An 11461-nucleotide genomic window follows, 5' to 3' on the forward strand; every position below is an offset into this window, starting at 1 on the left:
AGTAGATTTATGCCTTGGGAAAGAGGGAACACAAGCTAAGCTGAATTACTTCAAATATTAGCAGAATGTTGTAACAAAGCCTGACTTTATCTATTAAGAAGATTTCAAAGTAATGACTCACATTATCCGAGGACACAATTTTCACAGGATTGTTTCAGGGCATATTTGGAGAAAAAGCAGCAGGAGCCAGGGCTTGTTTGGACTTGTTCTGCTCTGTTAGGGAATCCCAGTCATTTTGCAGAGAGATTGCAATTGGCAGACTCTGAGGGTGCTGATTTTGGAGACAAATGTCCCCCAAAAGAGAGAGACATCAGCCCAGCCCAGCCTTGTTGGGCAGGCACTGGTGGTCTGCAGGGGAGAGCTGGTGTTTGAGAGCCAGAAAGAAATCCCTGTATGTTTTTTGACACAGCTTTTTTTTATCAAAATGTTTCAGTTTCACCTTTCTGGTGTTTTCCAGGATGGAGCTGGGGAGGGGGAATTGGGTAAACCAGACTGGTTTTGGTCAGAAGGGACATTAATGCTCATCCCATTCCTCTCTCTAACATGGGCAGGGACACCTTCCACTCTCCCAGGTTGGTCCAAGCCTCAGCCAACCTGGCTTTGGACATTTCCACGAATGGGGCAGCCACAGCTTCTCTGGGCAACTTGTGCCATGGCCTGATCAGCCTCACAGGGAGGAGTTTCTTCCCAACATCCCATCTAATGCTACCCTGTTTCAATTTAAACCATTCCAAAGACAAATAGCCTTGTGCGCTCAATGTTAGTACCATTTCCACAACACATTGTTTTGGAAGTCTCCAAGAAAAGAGGAAAACTAAACAAGAGCACTTAACAGAGAGCTCCCACCAACCCTCTCCCCTACCAAAGCTCTGGGATAACGCACTCACCTGTTTGTGGGGTGGATGCCTCCTGTGGCTGGAGGGTGTCTGAAGCAGACTGCGGGACTGCTGTGGCTTCTGGTGATACCGAAATCGCCCAGAATAAACTTTCTAACACAATTTGAAGGGTTAGAAAGCAGGCATTCTTCATCTGCAGAAGACACACAGCAGATCTCTCCTTATCCTGTGTGTGTGCTGAGACTGTACAGCCAGGTGTTTATGTACCATGCTTATACATATTCATTACAATGAGCTGCTGATCTAACACATAAACGTCACTTTCCTAGGAACAAATTTGCCTGCACCCACCTCTTGCTGAAAGCCCTTTTATGGTCCTGGACGTTCAAAAAAAGGGTTCTCTGGTACTCATATTCACTGAATGCTTTGACATTAAAGGTGACTTTTCCTTGAGCTTTCTCTTACCTGACAAAACAGGGGGCTCCCTGAAGCAACTCCTGGGTAAGGCAGCATTAGACCTGATCCATGCTGGAGGACCCCTGGCTGTTCACAGCAGCTTATCCAGAGTCTGTTACAGGGACTGTGGGTTACTGGAACTTCTACAGATGTAGGAGATGGTGTGTCTCAGACCAGACTGGACAGGAAGGTGTCCCTGCCCCTGGCAGCAGGTGGGACTGGGTGGCTTTAAGGTCCCTTCAAGCCAAACCATTCCATCCTTGTGGATTCAGCTTTATAGAGCCATGTAACACTGCTGTTCTTTGACAGATGGAGAAATGAACTCAGGAGGGGATATTGACAAGAAATTCCTCTCTGTGAGGGTGACGTGGCCCCAGAACAGGTTTCCCAGAGAAAATGAGGCTGCCCCATCCCTGGGAGTGTCCCAGGCCAGGTTGGATGTGGCTTGGAGCAGCCTGGGCTGGTGGAAGGTGTCCCTGCCATGGCAGGGGTGGGATTGGCCCATGACCCTTAAGGTGCCTTCCTACATGAGCCATTCCATGTCTGCTGGGTACATTGCTGTGCTTGTTTGAGAGCAAAAGCCATCCATGTGATGATTCCACGACTCAAGCACAAGTTTTTACCTGAATACTTCACTTTTATTAGTCTCTCTTAGAATACTGTACAAAGGAGTAATAAAAATATTCACACTTTATTTTAGAAAGTTCTCTACATGAGACTCCTGTATCCACAGCAAAAAGAAGGCTATGGGAAAAAAAAACCCTAAAACTTTGTACAGAACATTCCTTTAAAAACCCTCCCAACTAATTCAGCTGATTTAACTGATCCAAGGAGGGTATGGACACACCAACACTCACATGCTTAAAAAGATATTCTAGGCAATGATAAAGCAACATAAGTCACAAGAAGGAATATTAATGTGTTAACCCACTGCTGTCCCCTCCTTGAGGGCCAGTACCGAGCTTCTAAAAACAACCCAAAATTGAACAGTGATTCAAACATAAAAGAGAATAAGTAGCCCTCCATTTAGTTTAATTTATAGGCTTTTTCCTGCAAAGGTTTGGACTGTTTGCCAGCCTGGTAGCTCTGTGAAAGGACTCCCAGGTGAGGATCCCTGATTCAGGAGCAGCAGGCTGGGAGGACTTGCTGGTTTTCTGAGTGTCCTGGAGCAGGGGCTGCTGTGCCCCATGGAAACGTGCGTGGTGCTGACAGTGGCTCAGGGGGCTTGGCCAAGTACAGGATGGGACAGGCTGCTGCCAGTTCCTGAGGAGGATTCCAGCCATTCACAAGTTTTTCTCTTTAATTGCAGACCAAAATAGAAAAGCTTAAAATAACTTACCAGGAGTTGTTTTTCCATCACAGGAGATTTGATCTCTCCAGGTAGGAACTTGTCCTGATTATGATACAGGACCAGTGTGAGAGGGAATCTGTCAAGTATGATGTGATTGGAATCCCATTTAAATCAGTAACAATCAGTCATCTCCTCCCTGCAGCACCACGTCTGTTCATGGTTCATTTCTCCACCCACAATGTGGCTTCACACCTGATCTGCCCCCTTCCAGGACATGTCTGACCACCCTTCAGCCTGCTCGTGGTGTCCTTTCACTTCAGACTGCCTCAGGTACACCCAAAAATGGTGGTTTAATTACAATTGACTTCCTGCTTTTTATTTTTGATTGATACTGACACCAGCGTTAAGTTGGGATCTTAAGGAAGATGCTACCCAATCTGTAATTGTTCAAATACTTATTAACCATATATAGGTAATTAACTCACCACAACAGAACATGAAATCTTTCTCCAACTTGTCTCTTTCCATATTACTCATGTTTCCATTTATGTTTCCCTTGACTGGATTGACTGAAGCCAAATTAATGTAAGTTATTCCATGGAAAAATGCCACACCTGTGTTGTGAAGAGTGGCATGTCATGACTCTGCCATTGGCTGGTTTGATCATTTGTGTGAAGGAGAGAAATCAAAAAATATTTACTTTTGTTGCTAGGCAGAGTCTTAATTACAAATTTGGGGGTTTACACTTTAGAACCTACTTGTTTGAGAAGTTTATAATTCCATTCTGAGTCCCAGCTGATATTTAATTTAAGGAAACAGGGTCAGATGGTGTCAGTGACCACACAAGTGTTCAAACCCACAGCTGTGTTATTGCTGTATCTCATTAAAAAAAAAAAAAAAGCTGATCCTTTCAATTGATAATTATTCTAAAATTACAAATCTGTGATGTGCATATGCTTAGAAATACCCAGCATATGTCTGTCTGTGAGGAGTCATGTTTGAAAGCATCTAGAGGCTGTTTCTGTTGCAAAATGATGGTTTTCCCCATGTTTTCTATGACAATAATTAGTTTCCTTTAATTTCCCCTGGAGATGGAAGTGGTGTCTGGGCAGACACTCAGGTCTGTTCAGCACCACAATCAACATTTCAAGTTCAGCCTCAGGCACCCTGCCAGGACCTGTCCCTCCTGCAGGAATACTGCTCATGTCTGTGTCATTTCCCAGCTGATTGATGAAATATCTCTATTTTTATCACAATTATCATTGTCTAGTAGCTTAAAGAGCCGATTAGGGTAGAGAGTACCTCAGCTAAAGCAGCAGCTCTTCTATCCTAGGTTGGAAGGTTTAAACTGCCCATCAAGGAAATTGCACATCTGTCAATACCCTGGGGTCTCCAGCCAGATTCTCTTCTCCTTCTAGCTGCTTGAAAACTTCCTTTCCACTTGGATTTCCACTTTCCAAACACATGAGGGAATGATTCTCCCTGCATTCCAGCAGCCCTTTGAGGTACACTCCATATTTTCCCTTCCCTGTAGCAATCCCAAAGGAAGTCTGAGAGAGAAGTGAAGCAACTTGTCTAAAATTATGCATGGAGTAGTAACAGATCTAAAAATTCTCCCTTCCACATCCTATGCTCAGACCATCCAAAACCTCAACATTCTCCCTCATGGCCTCTAAAGCTGGATTTGCTACTGCAAGGACAAAAAAAAAAGCAGATTTAAAAGATTTATACCATTGTCAAAAAAAGGTGAGACAATATAAGCACTAAGACAACAAAAAGATAGGTTTTCATGGGGTTACAGGGGAAGAGTGAGGGAAAACCCATTCCATCTGGGACACAACCCAAAGGGAAATCAGGTCATTCTGATTTTCAGTAAAACAGTAAAAGCTGTCTCAGCCAGGAAACCTAAGCCTGCTTTATTTAGGTGGTAATTTTAGAGGAAAAAGGCTTGATTTTGTTCCTCTGTGACAGGATCTACTGTCAGTGACAAATCGACTCCTTTGCTGGTCAATTCATCTGCTGCTGGTGCTGCTGCTCACACAGCCCTTGGGCATGGAGCTGAGGGACAGATTTCCAGGTAAGCCAGAAATCCAGCCCTGGAGTCCATGGAGAACTGGCAAATCCCAGTCACATGCACTTAAGCAACCAAGGAGCTGAAGTGAGGAGAACAATTCCAAGTCAAGGATGGCTGCCTGCTTGATTAGAGCAATCAGCCTTCCTCCTGTACCTGCCCACTGGCTGCCTCTCCCACACCTGTCCATGTTCCAAGGAGCTCCATGGCATTTGGTGTCAGTCATTAAATCACCTGCCCTCAGCCCTTGATCCAAATGCCCACTGAGCTCCTGTGCACTTAAAAACAGCAGTTTGGGGTGGGGAGAGGAGTTATCTGGGCAGATTTGGGTATAAACTGAAAGTAACAAGCATGATTTTGGATCTATCCACCTTTTCCCTGGATCACACAGATGGTGATGTAGGAAATCAAACTGCAGGTTACTTCTTCCTGTGCTGTTTTTAGGAAAAGAATTTCCCTTCTAAGTGTCAACAATTGCAAAATAAAAATCTTTCATTCACTTCCCCCTCCCACTTCCCACCTAAAACTGGAGATCAGACCCCAAAACAATCCAGTCCTGGGAAAGTCTGGCTGTATCCCTTTGGATTTCCCTCACGTTCTGCTCAAAGCACCCAGCTTCAGGAAGGGAAATGTATTTTAAAGTGCATTTACCACAGCAATAGTACCAGCACTAAAAGCTTTTCCCCTCATCCCTATCCTCGTCATTCCATGTCTGGAATAGATGAGACTCTTCCCAGAATTCACCTGGTTGTACCTCAACGTCTCAGTGGTTTTGCATCTATTGATGACCCTGGGAGAAGAGAAATCCGCTGTCGCACGTCCTGCTCCGCACTAAACTCTACTCTGGAGCTGGTTTGGATTTATTGGGCACGAGGATCCAGCATGCGGAATGTGTCTGTTGGGATCTGCTTTAAACAGCCAAACCACATCCCAGTCTGTGTGGAGGGAGGAAATGGGGCTGGAGAGAGGAATCCCCCTCAGCCCTGCTCCTCCTCCGTCCGCTCCGGCCACGCCGCTCAGTACTTGTTGATGCCGAAGATCCTCACGCCGTGGAACTGAGGCAGTTTGGGGATCAGCACGCTCATGAGGGAGATGGTGTTGATGATGAAGTGCACCCGGTCGTACTTGGTGTAAAAACTGGTTAGAAAATAACTGCAGAGGGAAGGTGGGAACAGAGAGAGAGGCAAACTGAGCTGTGGCATTCCACGTGTTTATCTCCCAGAACACTGCTGGGTGCTGGGACACGAGGTGGCTCAGCCAGCCCAGAATACTCACAGGACGATGGGCATGATGGTGAGGAACTTGCGGGACGCCGTGAACTGGACTCCGTAATCCATCTGCTCCCAGTGCGTGAGCAGCCGGGCCTTGCCCTGGTCCGGGGTCTCGAAGGGGGTTCCCTTCACGGTGTGCAGGAAGATGTACATGCTCTGCAGGACACACAGCGTCAGGCTGACCCCAAAAACCCCAGATCCAAAGCAGGGGATCCGGGCGCTTGCACCCCCGCGCCGTTCCACTAGAGGGATGTGGCGCTGCTGGAGAACCCGGAGCGGTCAGGAAAGCGGGGAAAGAAAGGAGAGTTGGGAAAGGCCGGGCCAGCTCGTCTGATCCACGTCAGAACTCTCGCTCTGCTCCTGGGTGTGAGCCAAGGAGGCGGTGGCAAGATTACAGCCCTGGGATCTCTGCGATCGGGAGATTAGCGCCTGCCTGCTGCCTGAGGGCTCCCCGAAAATGACTGGGAGAAGATCTGTCACCCCCTGATTACCAGGGGAACACAAGTCACACACAAACATTCTGGCTACACCACAGCTCCCAAGTACAGCCACTCCTGGCCTTTAAATTCCTTTTTGTCCCCAGAAGTTAAAGCTGCCAGGGAAGATGGGTGAGAAGGCAGCAGCTCGTGAGCTGAGTGCTGAGCAGTTCCAGTTTGGGGCTTTGTGGTTGTTTTTATCTCCTGAGCAGCTCCAGTTTGAGGGTTTGTGGAGGTTTTTATCTCCTGAGCAGCTCCAGTTTGAGGGTTTGTGGAGGTTTTTATCTCCTGAGCAGCTCCAGTTTGGGCGTTTGTGGAGGTTTTTATCCCCCACTAGTAATAGCTTATCATGAGGGTCCTCAATCCCTGTAATTTTTATCACTGGAATATTCCCAGGCTGAGATATTATTTAAAATAAAAGACACGTAATCAGCTGCTCCATCCCAGAAGTTTTTTGTCCCCTGTGCCCAAGGGGACCTATGTGGGGACTTGATCTTCAGCGAGAAGAATCAGTTCCTGGACTAATCTTTTACTTTAGGCAGAACAAAATCAGTGGGTTAATCTTGTTTTTTCTTAACTCTCATGAGGCCAATTCAGGTTTTACCAACCCCAGTGATGGGGTCTGTCACAGAATCCTTTGGGAAGGGGACACAATGAAGGATTTGCCCTACAGGAAATGAATCCACGTCCCCTCTGAGCAACCTCACCAGGCGTTGCTGCCTCACCTGTACCTGGGCTGGATTTAAATCCATAACCCAGAGGCACCAGTACAGGCCGAGGGTGGAGGTTGAGCAACTCACCCGACATCTTTGGAAACACAAAGGAATTGTTTCAACAGGAATCTCAGCAGATTGCTCAGAGCAACAGCTGTGCCCAGGCTCCCCGTGCCGCTCCCTTACCAGGTTGTGGATGATGTTGGTGAGGGTCCAGACCACGGGGACGCTGAAGAAGGGGATGCTGAGGAGCACGACGTGCAGCAGCCCGATGCCCAGCACGTAGGACAGCCAGATGCCACGGCTGTTCATCACCCTGGTGTTGGGGTTCACCTCGCTGTGCGCCGTTCCCACGTTCATCCTGCCTCTCCTGGCTGGCAGGAGCCCCTGGAACACAAACACTGAGGTCAGAGCCCGGATCCAAACTGCTCAGTGGGGCTGAGCACAGGCTGGTTGTCAAGCAAACCCAAAATCTGCTGTTTGCTATAAAAATCCCCAGTCAGTTCCCTCCTCTGCCCCTCGGTATTGCCATTCTTAGAGCTGACGTCGCTGACTCCGGGAGTGGTTGAGATTTGGGAATTATGTGTGGGAAGCTTGTCTGTGACAGAAGCTTCTTGTGATTTGAGATGTTTTCCTGGAGCTGAGGTGTTGAGGTTCAATCCCACGATTGCCTGACAAAACTCAAACCAATACTTTTAAGCACTTTTAAATCCTCATCACAGTGTTAATCATGGAAACACACAGCACAGGAAGCTCCTGTGTGTTTATGGAGTCAGCATGACTTAAACTTGGGAAGGGACCAGAGCATTTGCAGAGGAAAGGCTCTGTATCAACAGGTCTCCTGATTAATTTAACTAAATTAACACAGTTCTGCATGACTTGGGAGGTTTGCTTGTCTCCTACTCTGGCTCATGTGTTTTGCCTTCAGATTTAAGACTTGCAGAGGGGTAAAAAAAGAGGAACACAAAAAATTTCCCCCCAGGCAAGGAATGAGATTCTTGTTGAGGAACGTAAAAAGGGAGAGATAACAGCACAAAGTGCCTTGGGAGGATGTTCCAGGAGGAAGAACTGGGGAGGAGTTAGCCCTTCCCCTACCTGGAAAGAACAACTGGCATGTAGGAGGAGCACAAAGATGGTTTTCTGGACAGTGCCAGGAGGAGAGGAAGCAAGAGAGTATCACCCTGTTAGAGCAAGTCCTTGGAGTGGTGCCTCTGAGACAGTGAAGGTATCAAGTGGCTTTCTGGTCTGACACAGTGCCAGTGGCAGCAGGAGAGCTCTGGCTCACTGGTATCCAGGAATTACAGAAAACAGCACAAACTAAACCCACTGCAAAGCTGCATGTCTTCACACCAACATTAGGGAAATGTAAAATCATCTTTGTGTCCCAGAGAACAGGAGCTTGATGAGATGATCCAGTTCATCCTCCTTGGCTGCAGCACCCCACAGTGAAGGCTGTTTCCTCATGTCAGGCCTTGTGGCTCTGCTGCTGCTTCCCACAGCTGGAAGCTGTGCTGCTGTTCCCTCCAGCTCTCCAGAGGCAAGCCTGAGCCAGATCCAACATCACACTCTCCTCACTGCCAGCTGTTCCCAGCTCCCTCATGCAGTGCTGGGCCTGCCTTGTCTCAGGAGCTGGCACCATCCCCACTCCTGCCCAGGGCTGGGACTCACAGCCAGCTCCACTCCACAGCTCCTGGAATGCTCCAAGTAACTCCCAAACCTCCTCCATGCACACAGGCAGCTGTTGCTGCACATCCTCACCTCACTGTGTCAGGGGGCTCATATCTGGAGGAGGATTTTGTTCCCAGGAAAGTGGCTGCAGGTCTGTGGGGTGCTCACTCCCTTGTTGCTCACCTCCCAGGTCACGAACTTACGGATATTTCAGAGAAAAGCCCAAAGTTTGATTTGGAAACAAGACTAAAGGCCAGAGTTCAGCACTTCACCCCTGGCAGAGGGAGCAGCTCTGTCCTAAACCTTCTGCAATTCCCAAAGGCTCTCAGAAGGTGGGGGCAAAGGATAAATGAGTCAAAAAGAGTCAGATTGTTACAACAACAAAAAGAAAAGCACCCCATGGAATGTGTAAACAAGAGTGCTGAGTGCCAGACTTGGGAAATAGATCTCCTGGATGTTGGGTGAACGCTGTCCAGTCCTGGGAGGAGCTGGAGAAAATGAGCAGAGGTGTAGGAAAAACATGACCTGCAAGGACAGCTGGAAGGAAATGGGTTTGTTTAGTCTGGAGGATGCAGGAGACAGCAGTGAGGAACAGCTGGATGCTCCACAGAGAGCTGTGTCTGTGGGATTCCAGCTGTGCAGCAGGAGGAACCACATGTCTGGGGATAGGAGCAACAAAAGGGTGCAGGAAGAGGGATTGGAGAGGGGCTGCCCACAGAAAGGGATCTGTGCTCTCACTGGAGGCCTTAAAATCGACTTTCATCAACAGTTAAAAGCCTTCTCTCCATGAGTCTTTTCTGTGGAAGCTCCCTGCAGCCAGAGGTGCACAGGGCTGGTGATGTGGAATTTCCAACCATAATTTCCAAAAACTAAGGAGCAGCTTGGATTTGGCCTCCTCTGCAAACGAGGGCAGTTGCAGACCCACAACTGGGTGGTAAAAGGCTTAACTTGGGAGCTGTATGTGAAGCAATTCTCCTTCCCGTGCCTCAGTTTCCCTTCCTTGTGAAATTAAGGATTAGAGGGGTGGGATGCTGGAACATATGAGAGGTTGGTTAATTCATTCTTGCAGGACATACAGACACACCAAGCACTCACAGCTGCAATGAGGGTGATTCCACATCTCCAACTCTGTCCTTCCCCACCTTAAATATTTCACCAGCTCTGCAGCCCTTGGCCCAGCTCTCCCAAATTTTGGATTGCACAAGCTTGGCTGAGGGCACACAAACTCCCAGAGCTCTGTCCCTACCCCCATCCCACATCCCATGTTTGATTTCCAATTCCACACCAGGATTTGTTCACCTGCAGGACAACAAGACACAGCCCATCATGGGAAGGACTCCAGCCCCCCTTCCCAGGGCAGCTGCTGCCAGGCTCTGCTTTCCCACTTTTTTTTGGAACAGAAAAGCCTGAACGTTGCACCAGGCTCAGGGTGAAGGTCAGGGCTGTGCTGACATTGGACAGTGGCCATCCAAGGAGGGGAAAAGTCGGAGCTGTGGCCAGCGGCAAAGGGCACAGCGAGGCGCTGGAGCTGAGCCCTCCCTCTGCCTCATCCTGCCTGTCCTGCTCCCTGTCCAGGGGCAGCTCCTTCCTCACCTCTGTCCCCAGAGGAGTGTGACCACCATCTGCTCCTGTTCCTTTGTTTAACACTTGGACTTGATGATCTTGAAGGCCTTTTCCTTCCTAAATCAACGCTCCTATGATTTGGCAGTGCTGTCACCCCTCCCCAGGGATTTCAGCATCACGCTCTGATCCTGGCACCCTGCTGCAGGATCTTCACTGGGCTGGGAGGGAAGGAGGGCTCGGGTGCTTATCTTGATCTTGAGTGTTCCCAGACTGCAGGTGCCGATGATCCCACGGATCACAGATCCCAATCTCTAGCAGCAACAGCTGCCACCTCCCAAACAAATCCTTTAAACCCTTCTGGCGATGGATGAACCAGAGCACGGAGGACATGGGGGACGCTGGTGAAATGGGCTGTGCTGGGTGAGAGGTGACACCGGGAACACAGCGTCCCGTGTCCCTCCAGCCCGGGGCTGTGTTGGACGTGTCTGAGCCCCAGCGCTGCCCGGTTCCTCCTCGGGGGCCCGGGGCTGCCGGAGCCCGGGGGGGAACCCGGGGAACACGGGGGACACGGGGACGAGGACACGCGTGAACCGGCTGAGGGCGGGGATCCTGCCCCCTCGGCCTTTCCTGGTGGATTTAACGGGAGATCTTGGGCACCAAGAAAAGGCCGAGGTTGGGCTCCTCTGAGCTCACATGGGGTCCCAGACCCCACTTTCCTCCCCGTTTTCCCGGGACGGGACGGTGCCCCGTGAGGCCGGGGCAGGACCCGCTCCCGGCCGGGCTCTGCACAGCGCGACCGCACCGTGTGGACCCGCACTACCTACCCGGGACCCCCCGCTCCCACCCCGCCGCTCCCCAGCTCCATCCCAGCACCCGCTTCTCTCTTTTGGGGTGTTTTCCTTTCGGGCCGGGCCCATGCGAGGCACCTTCCCCCGGCCCCGCCGCGGGGCTCGGCCGCCGCCGCCCCCGGGAGAGCAGAGCCCCCCGGTGCTGCCCCGCGCCCCCGGCCCGCACTCACCGCTCCCGCCCGCTCCGCTCCGGCCCGGCTCGCCTCGGCTCGGCGGGGCCGGCGCTCGCTGCGCCGCGCTCCCGGTGCTCTCCCGGTGCGCTCCCGGC

At 50.1% G+C, this 11461-nt stretch overlaps 1 protein-coding gene across 2 annotated transcripts; it reads right to left on the reverse strand.

Annotated features, from left to right (window-relative positions):
• Positions 1–1921: 1921 nt before the first annotated feature.
• On the reverse strand, positions 1922–11461 carry ORMDL3 (ORMDL sphingolipid biosynthesis regulator 3). 2 transcript variants are annotated; one of them, XM_058820448.1, is made up of 4 exons: positions 11364–11461; positions 7301–7501; positions 5930–6081; positions 1922–5806 (listed from the first exon to the last, which is right to left on the reverse strand). In XM_058820448.1, the coding sequence occupies exons 2-4, from the start codon at positions 7472–7474 to the stop codon at positions 5671–5673; spliced, it is 462 nt and encodes a 153-aa protein (XP_058676431.1). In that variant the 5' UTR covers positions 7475–7501; positions 11364–11461; the 3' UTR covers positions 1922–5670. The 2 variants fall into 2 exon arrangements, with proteins under 2 accessions (XP_058676431.1, XP_058676432.1); XM_058820449.1 differs by having other exon boundaries at positions 1922–5847.

This window comes from Ammospiza caudacuta, chromosome 27 (genome assembly GCF_027887145.1).
Source record: "Ammospiza caudacuta isolate bAmmCau1 chromosome 27, bAmmCau1.pri, whole genome shotgun sequence".
NCBI lineage: Eukaryota > Metazoa > Chordata > Aves > Passeriformes > Passerellidae > Ammospiza > Ammospiza caudacuta.